This window comes from Cyprinus carpio, chromosome A24, assembly GCF_018340385.1.
Source record: "Cyprinus carpio isolate SPL01 chromosome A24, ASM1834038v1, whole genome shotgun sequence".
In the NCBI taxonomy this organism is placed as follows: domain Eukaryota; kingdom Metazoa; phylum Chordata; class Actinopteri; order Cypriniformes; family Cyprinidae; genus Cyprinus; species Cyprinus carpio.
In genome coordinates, this window is record NC_056595.1 from 15,179,138 (window position 1) to 15,196,611 (window position 17,474).

Genomic DNA, 17,474 nt, shown 5'->3' on the forward strand with positions numbered 1-17,474 from the left:
CATTTACATTTATGTTTATTAGATATTCCTCTGACCTAATAATAGACGGGTTAATGGCAGCTTCTATTGCGACAAATTTGGATGACAACACGCCCCGCTATTGGGGCAGCGTGTTTCAATAAACAGTAGACTATAATTTTTCCATGGTAATAACGGTGGAAATGTTTACTTTAAGTGTGTCTATATAGAAACTGACTTTCAATAATAAAGAAATATTCACCATAGTAAAAGGCGTGACAACTAGCCCCGTTCCAATAACCCCAATCCTCAATAAGACATGCATTTTAACGTTATCAGGTCAACGTCTTGTGGCTCTTGTGCTGTTAACAGGTCTGCTGGGTCTGTCGCAGGTAACAGCTATTTTCAGGCAGTCATTGGTGGTCACAGCATGAGTGGGAACAGTGTAGACCAGTTGTGTCTACAGCGGTTCTCATTCCAGTCCTCGCGCCCCCCTGCTCTACACATTTTGTATGTTATGCCGTGAATGAATGTTCCGAAGTGAGGTAACTTCAACAGATTTCCTCTGCTCAGGGAGTAGGGAGCAATGAACACTGTGTAGGTACCATGTCAATGGGAACACAGTTCATGCACGGAGCTCACTTCTAAGGAGCTGATTATCTGAAATCAGGTGTGTTACCAATGAGAGACGTGCAAAATAAGCAGAGCTGGGGGACGCGAGAACTAGAATTGAGAACCACTGTAGACACATCGTTCGAAAAGAGCTATGACATGATTTACAATTGGGCTTTTTGAGAAGTTATTTTATTCTATCATCTACTTGGATTTACCTCACAATATATTTGGTCTTTCATTAAGCACTGAACTAATGAGAACAAAGATGTTTCGTGCGTAAAAGACCTCTTGGAGACGGAGTGAAGCTCGTCTCGCGGGTGAAACCACCCGGGCGAATCAAGGTCTGTGGGAAACCATTTGGGTATTGCCTGCACGGAGTTTTTCAATACACAAAGGCATCGTGTGGAAGTATTTTTGGAGTTATAAGTTTCACCTACGCTATGCTCTCCCGGCGCGCGATAAGGATGGAGTCCCTTTCTCAGCACCAACGGCTTGCGCCAAGAGCTACTGGACCGATAACTTTCATCTCAAAGAAAGATCATTCAGATGTGGTTCTGTTTCGGTTCTACGCTGGAGAAGCATAAAAGGTAGACACATTGTAAATTGTGTAATCTGCTGCTTGAATGATGCACAGAATGATAATCGATAAATGCATGCATTCACACTGGCTTTCAGGGCACATTTCTGCAGATTATCACCAGCATTATATTTTTTTAATTTATTATTATTATTTATTTTTTTGCGTCAATGAGTGACTTTATATCAGCACTGGGGAATCAAAATGTCAGCTTTTTGATCTTCAGTGCATTTTAGAACATCAGTTATCATCCATGTTAAATATTTGTTATTTAGTTCAACTTTGAGATTAATTAATTATAATTTGTTTATTGGAGCTGTATGCATCTGACATTATTGATATTACTATATATACTATATATATATATATATATAATATATATATATATATATAGCCTACTTAAATCAATATGTGCATTATTAGTCTTAATGTATTTATTTATTAATCTATTATAATCTAAATGTAAATGGTTGCATAAAATGGACTGGAGACAAATCAAGCATGGATCACCAAATGAGCCTTCGCAAAATAGATTTTATGATTACCTATTTTTATTGCTGAATAGAATTTTCAAATATATAAAAGCTGCACTATGAATCAGAAAAAGTCATCTGAAGTCACTGAACACTTGTCATATCTCAAGCAGTCAAGTGTTTTCAGAGTCTCTTTGCAGAATATAATAAAATCCAGTGTGGTTTTAATATAGTTTTGTTTTAAGATAGAGTTGTTATGTTATATTTTGTGTTGTCTTGTGTTTTGGTTTGATTTGTTTTTTTTGTTTTGATAAAGTATTTTTTTTCAGATCTTTCACACTCATGGCAATGTTTAGCAGCAGTGAATGGCTGTGGAATGACTCAGAACATTCTCTCACCCCTGGGGGAAACTACAGCCTGATATCAGGAATTGAAGAAGTGAAGAGGAATTACTATGCCATGCTCTATTCCATACTCATCCTGGCTATTGTATTTGGGAATGTTCTGGTGTGTATTGCTGTGCTCCGAGAGAAAGCTCTCCAGACCTCCACCAACTACCTGGTTGTCAGTTTGGCCGTAGCTGATCTCTTGGTTGCCTCACTGGTCATGCCCTGGGCGGTCTATTTGGAAGTGAGTACACAAGAACATACAGTAGCCAATAGTTCAGAGTGTTTCTGTATTTTCAACTATTACTATACAGTCCAAAAAAATAAAGGTTCTGTATTGGCATTGACGGTTCCATGAAAAGTTTAAAATTCATAAACACTTTCCGTTGGACAAAAGCTTTGTTATAGTGGAAAAAGGTCTTTAGATGATTAAAATGTTCTTCAGACTAAGTACAAAATGGTTCTTTTAAGACTGAAAGATTCTTTGGGAACCAAAAATGGTTCTTCTGTGGTTTGGGTGATTTGGAATAGTGTCTTGAAGTCTTGAACAGGCACATTTATACTTAAGACATCAAAAACATCCTAATTTACAGAAGAGTGTTTACAAAAACATATACAGGAACTCAAATCAGTGAATCGTTTTTTAATATGTTCATTTACATAAACCATCCGAACAAACTGATTCACTAGAATGAATTGGACTTTGCAGCATTAATACGATTCACTAGAATGAACCAGATTAAAAACAACTGAATTACTGTCAGGCTACAGAAAAAAAGTTAAGTTACTGTCATTTTAGGCCTTATATTTAGATGTGTTTTTGGTGATCCAATTACAAGCAGTCACGATTGGGGTTTGAGTGTCTGCTGTTTATGCTGTAGAACAAAATGTTCAGGTATCAGCAAGTTATGGTTACCACAGATTTTAATTTACTTATAAATGGTAAAACCCCATCTAGAGGGAACAAAGCTGAATTAGTCTGCCGGGTTTTGACGTCATCCCTGCAGCACTCTTTATTTGAAAGCTGTTAGACTGGAGAGCAGCAGAAGAGATTTTAACATTAAATGTTAAATTAATTGCAAATGTTTGCACCTGGTTAAAAATAATAAAATATTATTATTGTTATATTAAAATGTAAAAATATTATATAAAATGTCTTAATCAACCTGAATGAATTAAGTTACAACTACAGTATCATTTTTACTGTGTAAGTTCAAATTTCCTTTACTCTTCTCTGGTTTTGGTGGTAATGGTTAAAAACCTTCATTCAGAGACAGTCTTCCTACTCCATTAAATTTGGCTGCAGATCTCTTGAGTAGCTGCAGGAGGGATTGTGCTGCTCTTGATTAGTGCCAGAAAAGAAGATCTTCCTGTCATGATGCACTACACCTAGCAGTCTGATTCAGGAGCATGCAGTTCATTCATCTCTGCCAGAGCCTTATTACACCTCCCTTGCCACTCGAATGGGCGTTATTGTTGTAGGCCCTCTCATAACGAGTGTGGGATAAAAGGTGGGACTCTCGAAAAGAGTTCTCTCTTTCCTTACAGTGGAAAAACCATATCTGTGAGACAGTGTGGCTAGAAATAAGTAGCTCAGTTAGACAGTTTACGTCCATTTCCCTTAATATGACCCTGTTGTACCTATGCAGGTGGTCGGCGGAGCTTGGCTCTTCAGTCGCTTGTATTGCAACGTTTTTGTGACCTTGGATGTGATGATGTGCACTGCAAGCATACTCAACCTGTGTGCTATCAGCATCGACAGGTAGGGAGTTAATAATAAATGTCTGCTTCATTGTTTGTGGTTCTTTTAAGAACTGTTCACTGAAAGGCTTTTTGGGGAATCAAAAATGGTTCTTCTATAGACCTTATGTAGCTCAGACCCTTTTCAGCGCTATATTCATTGTCTTTTCTATTCCGTTGTTTTTTCCACAGCGTGAATGTAAGGTCGTGTAAATTTATGAATGGACCGTTCATTTTAAAATCTTCCCTGTCTACTGACATTTGTTATGACACCCGCTTTTTCTGTATAGTGAATTTTGTTTTGACTAAAGTTTTCTGTATAATGTTAAATTAGATTTTTACAATTTGTTGCCATGACAATGCAAATGGCATAAAAACTGATAAAAAAAATTACTCTAAAAATTATCAAAAAAAATTTATACTCACTTAATGCACAAGTTTTAATTAATGTAAGTTAAAATATAAAATTACATGCTTCATGTCTGCCTTTAAATCTTCCAAAAATGGGCCCCATTCAGTTCCATACTAAGTGTCTTAAGGTACAGTCACATTAGCAAAATAAAAAAATAACAAAAAATCGTGTAGAGATGTATGAAACACTGCTCACACAGATGTCTCTTTCAAACAGACTGTGGCAAATTCTGAACTTAATCAGTTGCAAAATCTGCATGGGGAAAACCTTTGCACATATGCGAACTTCCTGTTTGCATGAATTCCTATTGAAATAGCTGGATTTCGCCCACAAAAATTCCCTGATCAATGAGGTGACTGCACTTTTACTGTACCTTTTCTTTAAATATATACACAAGGGATGAGTCAAAACAATTTATGTGGTTATCAGCATTATGGCAAATTAGTTTAACTGAACCCAAAATATTCCTTTCATATGGTATCAGCAAGTGACAGGTGCATCATTATCACCTTCATACATAGAGCTGAGAGGGGTCCTTGTTTTAATTTTGATTGCATGGCATGAGTGTGAAAACATATAGAAGTTTAATTAGTTGGAGAATGGCAAGGGGAAAGATGCTGATCATAAAGGACGAAACAAGGGCTGAGAGAAAACGATTCAGTAGAAAAGACAAACCTGTATGTGCAGGGAAATATTCAGCCGGGGGAGAGAAAAAAACATAATTAGGTTGATTATGCCTTTCAGAATGGCCTGGTTCACCCCTCTCTTTCCTCTGTGGTATTCTGTACTTGTAAGAGTAATGTGCTGCAGATATAAAAATGCTAATACAATTGTATTTGTTTTATCCTTTTGAAAAGGTCGAGCATAATTGATCCCTTTTCGGCATATAGATGTTGCAAATTCTCTTTCAATTACCCTGGCATACATTAGACGTATTAATTTTTAATCAGATATTTTCTTTTTAACGCTTCATGGCAGATGCTGAAAAAAACATTGGAGTGAAAGCTTATCTGAAATTGGGTTTGATCTTTTTTTTCATATCAGACCAGGTGGTATATTCAAAAATTATTCTGTGGGGTCATTTAAAATTTTGTTTAATCTCATAACTTTTCATGCTTCAGTGAGTGTGGCCTTTTTCTGATCAGTATTCCCATTTCTCCTGAGATTAATTCTTGTGTCTTTGAAGTATACGGCTGTGGTGATGCCAGTGCTATACAACACCACTCACAGCTCCCGCAAGAGGGTTTCAGTCATGATCGCCACAGTTTGGGTCCTCGCCTTTGCAGTCTCCTGCCCCCTACTGTTTGGATTCAACACTACAGGTGAGCCTCTGTAGAGTGTTTTTCCAGCTAAACTAGTGGGTTGTGACTCAAAAACAGGTCATAGGTGTCCTCATACAGGGAAAAGTGCATAGAAGTCATTGTGAGGCAACGTTTTTGTAGCAAAACATTTAGTTCAATCATGTTTTTACAACTGTTTCGGGGTTAATGCTGTTGAGATCCTGTTTTGTGCCAAAAAAAAGAAAGAAAAGAATTAAAAATGAATTACACCACCTGTAATAATAATTGGGGGCGGGATATTCTCATTCCAGAGAGCATTTGATTGGATAAAAATCTGTGTTGTACATGATAAGTTGTCATTATTTTTGTCAATTTTCTTAGAAAAGAGAGACTATAAACTTCAAATGCATAAGGTACATGCGAACGGTTAATTGAGAAATCGGGCAGTTTTTAAGCTTTAATGTAGTAAGCAACTTGTAGCAACTTTAGTAGTTTGTAGTATATCTATTATAAGGGTAGCTTGACTGTGAATCAACTACTTTAAATGATATATAGTTTGATAATCTACAAGTAGCTTCCTCAACCATGTATTTTCAAAATACAATAAAGTAATAGAGTATTTATCTTGAGGGTTAATTTTATAGCTATAGCTTTCAGTGTGCTTCCATCAGATGTCAATCAATTAGGTTGCGAAGAAATTAACCATCCATTTAATTAGAGTAATCAGTTCATTAGTTTCACGGTGAGATATAATGAATGTCATCTCTCTCTCTCACACACAGACACAAGCCTCCTAGATATGCATGTGATTTGTTCTGCTTAGGCTGCATGTACTGCAGATGGGAGAGAAGGACTTTGAGGGTCTAATTATGCTGCCGCAGAAACAATTTTATACATCGCAGATTACTGCTGATAAGAGTATTGATTATACTTCCAACACAGCTGGCATACATCCACACTGACTTATACTTCATATCTGTGATTTTCAAACTTTGTTACACAATGGAATATTTTACTAGCTTTATTACAGCAAACAAAAGATCCACAAGACTGGTGAAATGTATCTACTGCAAAGGATGATGAATATGCGTGTTTGTTTTTTACAGATGACCCGGCAGTGTGCTCGATTTCAAATCCTGATTTTGTTATTTACTCCTCTGTGGTATCGTTTTACTTGCCATTCGTGGTGACTCTTCTGGTCTATGTGCGCATCTACATCTTTCTCAGAAGGAGGCGGAAGAGAATCACCTTCCGTCAAGGCAGTGGTAAAGTTCAGCCAGCATCCGCACCACTATCTGCGGTAAGAGTAGATATTCTCACATTTCACATCCACACATAATCTCCTCAAACTGTTTTGGATTCTCTATTCTATTTTATACTTAATAGAAAATAGTAAATAGTAGCGTGTATTTTATATTAGTATCTAAGCTCCAACTTGGATCATTAGCAGCCAATCCTGGACCGAAACTCTATATTACATTTCACTTAAATTCAAAGAAGCTTGGAACTTGGTCTGTCTTTGTTAGGAAACATTACTTGGTTGTTTTATTCAGTGAAACAACTCTCCCGATCAGCAGACAGAGCCTTTGTATCACTGCCTTTTTGTGAAAGTGAGATGCACAGTCAGGTCTTTGGAAAAGTTCCAGCAAAGCCATTCAGCTACACACCCTAGGAATTTTATTGCAAGATTTAGTTCCAGCTAACTGGAGCAAAATTTGATATGGAGAAAATACTTTGTAGGCTGCCTTGAATAATTTCTTCCTATTAAAAAGACTCTTTTCCCCATTCTATCTAATTTGAATAAAGAAAATGAAATCCAAGCAAAGACTTGCATATTTGAGCTGTAAATTGATTTGCATTACGGGGTGATTTTGTACTGTTCATATTTTAAATGAAACAATCTACAATAACTTACTTTAGAATGAAATTTATCATTTACTCACCCTCATCTCATTCCAAAGTCTTGTGACTTTATTTTTTCCATTAGACAAAAAAAGAAGATATGTTTTAAAAATCTATATTTTTTTCTTTTCTTTTTTTTTCATTACAAAGAAAGTCACCGGGGTCCAATGTTATTTTAAAATGGAATTTATAGACTTATCTTTACATTTAGAATTTTAGTGTACAGCAAAACAGAGACAATACTAATGTTCACATAGTTTTAGGGTTAGTTTTCATTGTTAACTAAAACAACTAAAATGTCACTGAAATAAAGCTCAAATAAAACAATATTTGGCAAAAAAATTAAGTAAACTTAGAAATTTTGCCTTGACAAATAACTAAAATAAGTTTAATCAATAAAATTACTGAAACTAAAACTGAAGTTAAAAAAGGAAAGAAAATAGAATTAATAAGACAAAAGCACATAATAAACTAAAATTTAAATGTAAAAATAAATAATAAAATAACGCTGTTCTGAGAAACATTGTCAACTGCCTTAGTCATAATAGATGATGAAGACACAGCCTGATTATCAGTAATTCTGTTCAATTAAGGTAATTTTGGTTCTTAATGATAATTCTATTTAAGTGAGGTAGATGATCCATTCCAGCCATATAAAGGGCTTCAATGAAACAACACAGTCAGCATCAACTGAAAAATTATTTTTCCATAGCAGCCTATTTCAATTTCACTACCTTGATCCTGGCATCTTTTCTTGTCTGTTTCTCCTTTTTTCTGCTCCTTAAATTTGTTTTACATGCTTTTGCATTGGCTTTGTTTTCCACCCGCTGACTCTTTAACATTTCTCCACAGGAGACGTGTTTACAAGACGACGCTCACCAAGAGAAAAGAGACCTTTCCCCCATCAGGATCAATGTGATAAATGTGCGTATACCATTGTGTGCCTGCATGTGTGTATAGAAATGTGTGACTACTTTAATCTTGCATGAAATGAGGCTTTTCAGAGCAAAAGAGCCTGTGAAGAAATCTTACAAGGTATTTTGAGATTGCTGGAAGCATTCTCCCTCCTGTTTGAGCATAGCGAGTGTGCTTCTGTTGCCATGCCTCCACAGACTTATCCCTGCGGCTGTAAGCTGTGAACTGGAAATTTGTGGCTCTGATGTATGGTCCCCAACTTGCTGTGGCTGGTGATTTCCTTCCTTCACTGGCTCACTCTGTCTGTTGAAACTGTTTCCACAGGAGTCACATCAAAGTTATAGGACTAATAAGCTTTGGTATGGAGCCACAGCTGTTAGTTGAGGCCTTGGGATCAGAGCTGTGAGATAAAGATACTGGGAGATACTGATTATTTGACAAAAAGAGGAGGTGCAATGTGATTGATTAGATATTTGTATTAAAGAGATATTTGGGTGAGTTCAAAAGTTTAAGGTTAGTAAGCTTTTTTAATGTTTTTAAAAGAAGTCTCTTATGCTCACCAATGCTGATTAAAAATAAAAACAGTAATATTGTAAAATATTATTACAATTAAAATACCTGTTTATAATGTATTTTAAAATGTAATTTATTCCTGTGATGCAAAGCTGCATTTTCAGCAGTCATTACTCCAGTCTTCAGTGTCACATGATCCTTCAGAAATCATTCTAATATGCTGATTTACTGCTCATGAAACATTTCTTATTATCAGTGTTGAAAACAGTTGTGCAGCTTAATACTTTAGTGGAAACATATTTGATTGGATTTTAAATACACATCTTTTTAAACATTATGAATGTATTTACTTTTACTTGTGATCAATTTAATGTATCCTTGCTGAATAAAAGTATTTATTTTTTTAAAAAATCATACTGACCGAAAACTTTAGAATGATAGAGTACTGTATATGAAGAAAAAAATGTTTATTATACAGGTGCATCTCAATAAATTAGAATGTCGTGGAAAAGTTCATTTATTTCAGTAATTCAGTGTATTAAATAAATTCAGTGCACACAGACTGAAGTAGTTTAAGTCTTTGGTTCTTTTAATTGTGATTTTGGCTCACACTTAACAAAAACCCACCAATTCATCTCAGCAAATTAGAATACTTCATAAGACCAATAAAAAAAACATTTTTAGAGAATTGTTGGCTTTCTGGAAAGTATGCTCATTTACTGTACATGTACTCAATACTTGGTAGGGGCTCCTTTTGCTTTAATTACTGCCTTATTTTGGTGTGGCATGGAGGTGATCAGTTTGTGGCACTGCTGAGGTGATGTGGAAGCCCAGGTTTCTTTGACAGTGGCCTTCAGCTCATCTGCATTTTTTGGTCTCTTGTTTCTCATTTTCCTCTTTACAATACCCCATAGATTCAGGTTTGGTGAGTTTGCTGGCCAGTCAAGCACACCAGCAACATGGTCATTTAACCAACTTTTGGTGCTTTTGGCAGTGTGGGCAGGTGCCAGATCCTGCTGGAAAATGAAATCAGCATCTTCAAAAAGCTGGTCAGCATAAGGAAGCATGAAGTGCTCCAAAATTTCTTGGTAAACGGGTGCAGTGACTTTGGTTTTCAAAAAACACAATGGACCAAAACCAGAAGATGACACTGCACCCCAAATCATCACAGACTGTGGAAACGTAACACAGGTTTCTTCTACACTTTTTCCTTCCACTCAACTTTCTGTTAACATGCTTGGATACAGCACTCTGTGAACAGCCAGCTTCTTTGGCAATGAATGTTTGTGGCTTACCCTCCTTGTGAAGGGTGTTAATGATTGTCTTCTGGACAACTGTCTGTGAATCAAACTGAGAGACCATTTTGAAGGCTCAGGAAACCTTTGCAGGTGTTTTGAGTTGATTAGCTGATTGGCATGTCACCATATTCTAATTTGTTGAGATGAATTGGTGGGTTTTTGTTAAATGTGAGCCAAAATCATCACAATTAAAAGAACCAAAGACTTAAACTACTTCAGTCTATTTGCATTGAATTTATTTAATACACGAGTTTCACAATTTGAGTTGAATTACTGAAATAAATTAACTTTTTATTGAGATGCACCTGTATATAGAATACATACCGTAAATATACAATAATATAATTTATAAGTATAGAAGATAATAGAAGAATATACATTTTCTTCAGAAACATATCATAACATATTGATAAAAAATGACTAAAAGTGAATACATTGTTACATTTTATGTTTAAAACAAGACAAAAACTATATATCATTAGGGTAAGAAAAATTTATTCAACCAAATTTAAGATATATTTTCAAAAACAAGCTTTAAAAGGTTACATTTTAACAAGGGTTTTCATATTTTTAATGGAAAATTAGCTGTTTATTTTGTTGATTTGATAAAGACAAGTGGCCACAAAGAAAATTTAAGGTTAAAGAATTTTAAACCAGTTTTCTGTGTTTTTCAACCACTTTTAAAATGTCAAAATATAACTATGTGTAGCACACCTGAGCTGAAAGCTATTGAGAAACGTACTGTAACTGGGATTGAATACCCGCTGGGATTGAAAATCAAAAAGTCTTTTAAATATCTTTTAAAAAGTCAAACATTTGGATTTGTAATCAAAAAGTCTTTTAAATATCTTTTCAAATGGCAAGGTTATATTATAGGAAATTATGCATTGAGTTTAATAAGATATGGCTGGAAAAACAGCCAATGAGTAGTCAGTAGTCAGAGGATTACTGCTTCATTGCCCTTTCTTAAAGAATTGCAAAGTCAAGAAAGCAATCCAACACTAGTCCAATGTGTAAGGCGGTGTGAAATCAGCTTCATATTGCAACAAAAATACTCAGTAGTCCTTGAGACGATATCATTCTATTTGAGGAAATGAGGACAGCATACCTCCTTGTGCTAATTAATTATAGAACAGACATACTTGCAGGAATAAAGATATTCTGCGCACCTTGAAGTTTACATGCTTGTGTTTCATCTCCCTATCTGTTCAGGAAACCAAGGAGCAGGTGATCCGTCCGCGGCTCCTCGCCAGCTGCCCATGGCGTAAGCGGCCTCAAACCGCCCCTGCCGAGAACTCGCTACTGCCTCCTGTGATCACGCTGAACTACTGCAGCATCAGCCAGGCGTCCTTTGCTCGCACTGAGCAAGATGCAAACCGTGAGGAAGAGGAGGGTGGTGACGAGGAGCAGGAGACAGTTAGGAGCTGTGAGCTGAAGAAGTTGTCAAACGGACGCACACACACCTCCCTGCGTCCACCTCGGCCCGCTCGCGTCTTGGTGTGTCCCAGTCAGGTCCGCTGTAGAAGTATGCACTCCAAGGAAAAGAAAGCCACACAGATGTTGGCCATCGTTCTGGGTGAGACGCTTGCACTGCTTGTACAGGCTCTATTATTAGATTCCTATGTTGTGGTTAGTGTCATAGAAATTCCATACTTCTCATTTAAAGGCATAGTTCACAAAAAAAAATAAAAAATAGAAGAAATTCTGCCATTGTTTACTCATCCTCAAGGTGTTAAAAACCTGTATGAATTTCTTTCTTCTACTGAACACAAAAGAAGAATTTGAAGAATGTGTGTAATTAAACAGTTTCTGGTCCCCATTGACTTCCATATTTTATCCATACTGAAGTCCATGGGGACAAGGAACTGTATGGTTACACAAACAGTTGGAACAACTTGAGGGTGAGTAAATGATGACAGAATTTTCATTTTTGAGTGCTCTATCCCTTTAAGACTGTATACTACCACTCATTACGGAGCTATTGAAATTCATCTTGCTGCTTTTTGTTATTTTTCACAATTTTCTACAAATCATTCAGCTCAAACTGGTTAGCAGAGTTTTGAAACTTTGAAGCTTTGTTTTATCAGTAATTTCAGCTTATTGTGGTTCTTTGTAAGCTTTTATAAGACTAAATCTAAGATTAAAGTTGGAAAATGATTGGCTAATATTGTTAGAACGTTTGCCATTCAGCAGTAAAGACATCATTGTAATATTTGCATGCTTCATTGTGTTTGGTCTTCCTTCTTGCATTTATTTACATACTGACATATTTTGTTTTTTTCATTTGTCGCCCTGAGCATCATGATGACAGTGACACAGTGATGTGACATTTAATTTACGCAGAATTTGAAAACTGTTTCACTTTACATTCCATCTTGTTTTGGCCCAAGGCCATTTGTATTCATAATTTGCAAGGTTAAACTCACTTGTCTGTTTTCCCTTGGTGCCCCAGGTGAGATCATACTGTATATGCATTTTACAATAAGTTACAATAAACGATCGCAAAGATTAAATTGAAGGTCAAAGATACACAAGAATAGCTACTGTTAAAAAGTTTGTGGTCTGTAAGATTTTTATTGTTTTTGAAAGATGTCTCTTTATGCCAAGGCTGCATTTATTTGATTAAAAATACACCAAAAACAGGAATACACTGAATTAAATTTAGTTTTCTTTTTAAATATATTTGAAAATTTAATTTAATTTAACTGAATTTTCAGCAGCCATTACTCCAGTCTTCAGTGTCATCGTAATGGCAATTTGGTGCTCACGAAACATTTCTTATTATTAGCAACATTGAAAACATTTGTGGTTCTTAATATTTTTGTAGAAACTGAGTATATTTTGTAATTTCACTGACTCGATTAACTCGACCTATCTCATACATCATTATCAACACTAATATTTATCCCTCTCTTACATCTCGAAGGAGAGAGAGGAGGTGACGGGGAGGGACATGTAATTTATGAAATTCATAATCTTGCTGATTGATTACAGCAAATGTATTTTTATCTTCACTAATCCAAAATTGTTTTTCTTTCATATCTGGTGTCCTGACACCTCCCCCTTTCAACCCGAACACATGCCACTATACTATTTTTTTCAATCAATGATTCACTTAGTTTCCCATCTGACATTTTGAAAGTGGGTTTCAGAGTCGCTCTCTGAAGCTCAGTCTGCGTCTGGCGTGTGCTACAGCTTGTCAGATTGCCAGCACGAAGCCACCTGGGGAATATTGAAAATTCTGAATGCCAATAACTTCATAAATCACCTAAAGAGTACAGTCAAATTCCAACCAACATAGTTGTTTTATACAACATCAAGTATATAATAACCAATTTGGCTCTATTAGTGTTGACTGATGACCCATAAGTCGGTTTTCTGTAAAGTCTTAAATGACATTGATCTGAGATGTCTGCTTAATTGAGGAGGAAATTAAATCACACTCATGGAGACAGATCGAGGAAATGGCTCAGCTGCCTCAGTTCAAAGTCAGTTGGTCAGGGTTGTCACATGTTCAAGGTTTTTGGCCACTAAAAACACCTGTTTTTTATTATTATTTCACATTCAACAAAGCAGTGTGTCATTTGCAGAAAACACTTTAGAAGTAGAAGTTCAAAGAGTAGTTCATCCAAAAACCCTTATGGCTTTATTTCTTCTGTGCATCACAAAAGTGCAAGTTTGAAGAAATGTACTCTTAGCACTTTTCAAAATGGATGTTGCCATCACGACCAGCTTAAGTCAGAGAGTTGAACTCGACAACTGAATCAATCTGATTCTAAATGAATCATTCAGTCTGCTTTTGTGGACTGGATCAAATGATTCATTTGAAAAGATCTCACTCAAGAATAATACATTAACAAATTAATCAGTGTTGGTTTTGTATTTTTATATACTATTGTTGTTTATTGTTTTATTGACTTTTCAGCACCATTACAGGAAATATTAATAATAATATATATCATAAGAAAACACAAAGTACTTTTTAAAATCCATAATCATTTTGAAGTCTACATATATATGGAATCGGTGATCTCCTGTATTTTTCTGTTTGACATCTGGGGATTGTCCGTTTATTTGAGTTCCATGTCTGGCATCCTGTCAGCTCCTCCCTGAGTGGTGGTAACCAGTTTTAGAAACTCGACTTGTATAGCTTCCTTGCAAAATCAAGGCACAGTTTTAATTGTCTCTCTGCTTGGTGTATACAATCCAAGAAGAAAGGAGAGGGCATCATAATATCGTTGATACCTTTGACCCAGTATAATTTTACAAATGCATAATTGCATAGTTTCCAGTCTTTTAACTTGATCAGTATTCAACAACTGTGCCAAACAGGTACTGCGTACTCTAACACAAGCCGCACATACCCTTTATAGATGACAACCAATTTTTGATATTGAACAACAAATGTCTTTACATTTCTTTACAACATGTGATCAACTTGCCCATCCCATTTCAAATCACTCTGGATGGCAACTCCTAAAACTTTAACAGAGTCACAGATTTTCAAAGTGTCCTGGTCTATAGAAAGTGACGGCCAAGCTGGTATCATGCAGGTGACATGAAAAACCTTTTTTTTTTTCTTTTTTTTTTTTGAGTTTCATTTTATGTTTCTCTACCCAGATGCCAAGACTATCAAGACTAACGTCTGATGGAGATACAGGCAGATGAGGGGTCCACCTCTGGGCTATAGTCATGTCGTCCACATATGTGACCCTTGACCACAAAACCAGTCTTAAATCGCTGGGGTAAATTTTTAGCAATAGCCAAAAAAACATTGTATGGGTCAAAATTATAATTTTTTCTTTTATGCCAAAAATCATTAGGATATTAAGTAAAGATCATGTTCCATGAAGATATTTTTGTAAATGTCCTACCATAAATATATCAAAACTCAGTTTTAGATTAGTAATATGCATTGCTAAGAACTTGATTTGGACAGCTTTCAATTATAATTTTCTCATTATTTTGATTTTTTGCACCCTCAGATTCCAGATTTTCAAATAGTTGTATCTTGGCCAAATATTGTCCAATCCTAATAAACCATACATCAATGGAAAGCTTATTTATTCAACTTCCAGATGCTGTATAAATTTCAATTTCGTGTTAAAGTTGACACTTAAGACTGGTTTTGTGATCCAGGGTCATATATTTCCAGTGGTCTATTTAATTCTGAAAGGCACTGTTATCAGTGCTATCAAGTGGAATCAGTGCTAGGAAGTTTATGGGCCCCAGTATGGTTCACTGAGCAACTCCACATGAGGGATATTCCCAATCAGATATATATAAATTTATTCATTCATATTTATCTTTATTTTTTATTTCAGTTTGAGTAATTGTAGTAATTCAGCTTCAAATGATTCATGTCAGTTAGCTGCAAGGCATCATTTCTAATTTTTCGTTAAGTTTTTTTTAAGCTGTACTTTATTTTATTTCACATTTATTTCAAATTACTGAAAACTATTTTCAATAGTTTTAGTTGACACAACATAACAACACAAAGGAATTGCTACCTCTAAATGTGATCTGTTTTTCACACAAAGCTGTGCTTTGGCTTTAAAAGTCATATGAACCACTTTTATGTTTTTTATGTCCTTTTTGACACTTTAAAGCTCCAGTCCCCATTTATTGTAATTGAATGAAAAAGAGTGACCAGCACATAATGCAGTTTCTCCTTCTGTGTTACACTGAAAAAAGAAAATTATGTTGTTATGTGTGAATTATGGTGAACAATTTCATGTATCTGTTTATTCATTGTTTGCGGTTTTTGTCTTGCAGGGGTTTTTCTTATTTGCTGGCTGCCCTTCTTTGTGACCCACATTCTAAACACTCACTGCAGAGCTTGTCACATTCCTCCTGAGGTCTATAGCGCCTTCACTTGGCTCGGCTATGTCAACAGTGCTCTCAATCCGGTCATCTACACCACATTTAACACTGAGTTCCGCAGAGCCTTTATTAAAATCCTGAGCTGCTAAACCATTGGCAATGCTCCCATATAATGATCAATGCAGCTTCCAGACATTATGGATTCATTTTTGGGATGCAACGTGCCATATGCAGAGGATATTAAAGGCCTTGAACAGTCTGAATTTGTTCAAGGTAATTTCAAATTCATTACAAAGTGTACTCTGTACACTTGTGATTGGTGGATTTGCATTCATCTAAATCTTCTTCAAACTCTATAGTTCACATTGAGATGACGGACCAATCTGGAGTTCCAGTTGGTGCTTCTCATCCAACAACAAAGCCTAGAATATCTTCTGGACCTTATTCTCCATCTCACCTCCTTGTCGCATGCGGAGCGTATTCTGAGGTCATCATGTGTTTGCATGTGTCACACCGCTGAATGAAACCGAATTGAGTTTTGCCTGAAACTCTTCAGTTGTAAAAAAGCAAAGAAAGTTATTTATGTGGCTACAAAGGCTAGTGATTTGTCAAAGGGACCATAAAGCAGGTGGACCAAAGGAGCGTGAAGTAGTCAAAGATCCAGGACTGTGTTGTGCCTTTAATGGTTTCTCCCTCCTAAGGCCAGGTTTCTTGAACCAACTGCATATCAGGATAGAAAAGAGAAGAGATGGTGATGATTGTTATGGATGAAACATGATATTGTGCTGTGAATTAAAGCTATATTGAGTCCCATAAACCCTGATGTCATCTGAAATATATACACAGAAGCATTATGCCTCATTAGTTTTTTTGATACAAATAATATATATACACATTCATATACACTAACATTCAAAGTTTGGGGTCTGTAAGATTTTTATGTTTTTTTGAAAGCATTCTCATATGCTCACCAAGACTGAATTTATTTGATCAAAGTGACTGTTAATGGAAAATGTGAACTAGGGGTGTCGCGATATACCGGTATTGACGATAACCGTGATATGCAAGTCAAGATTTATCGATATCGTGTTAATTTAGTGTGTGATGATGTATCGGAATTAGCGATAACCGCGATATTTAAAATAAACAGTTATCTTATGATAACGCCACATGTAAATACTCCAGAGCCAGTACCTGGTTGAGTGCCCAGGTGGCAGTATTGTGTGTTAACGCTGACACCTGTCAACACAAGAAGAAGACGCAGCACTCGCGGCTACTCCGCGGAGAGCGGTGTTCAGCAGAGTAAGTTGCCATTATTTTACAAGTCATAGAATGGGAAATGTTATATTAACCAGTTAACAGCAGTGTTCATATATTTAAGTAAAGGGTGATTATTTTAATAAGTACTGCGTTTTCTTTACTCGTCTTATTTTTGTTTTTGCAATAAATATGGTTTTTGTTTGTTCTGAGTTTTTTTTTTTGTTCTTATTTATTATCAGTTACACAATTAAAACTGATCTTGAAAAACTGAGCAACCACATCGCTACATTAAACTCTGTAAAATGTTAAGCTGGTCGCAGTG

The 17,474-nt window shown here is 35.9% G+C and overlaps 1 protein-coding gene across 2 annotated transcripts; it reads left to right on the plus strand.

Moving 5' to 3' along the window:
• Positions 1-499: 499 nt before the first annotated feature.
• Positions 500-17,272, plus strand: drd3 (dopamine receptor D3). Of its 2 annotated transcripts, XR_006153457.1 has the most exons (9): positions 500-1,160; positions 1,953-2,253; positions 3,659-3,771; positions 5,347-5,483; positions 6,548-6,741; positions 8,196-8,267; positions 11,282-11,645; positions 15,845-16,165; positions 16,252-17,272. XR_006153457.1 is itself a non-coding variant. In XM_019075762.2 (8 exons), exons 1-8 carry the CDS (start codon positions 1,120-1,122, stop codon positions 16,039-16,041), a joined length of 1,419 nt encoding a protein of 472 aa, XP_018931307.1. In that variant the 5' UTR covers positions 500-1,119; the 3' UTR covers positions 16,042-17,271. The 2 variants fall into 2 exon arrangements, 1 of the variants encoding a protein (XP_018931307.1); XM_019075762.2 differs by having other exon boundaries at positions 15,845-17,271.
• The last annotated feature ends 202 nt before the right edge of the window (positions 17,273-17,474 follow it).

Excerpts from the sequence above, each read along its gene's own strand:
- drd3 (XM_019075762.2), top strand. The coding sequence starts at position 1,120 with ATGTGGTTCTGTTTCGGTTCTACGCTGGAGAAGCATAAAAG. Across the intron at positions 6,742-8,195 it reads CATCCGCACCACTATCTGCG|GAGACGTGTTTACAAGACGA; the intron begins GTAAGAGTAGAT and ends ATTTCTCCACAG. Across the intron at positions 11,646-15,844 it reads GATGTTGGCCATCGTTCTGG|GGGTTTTTCTTATTTGCTGG; the intron begins GTGAGACGCTTG and ends TTTGTCTTGCAG.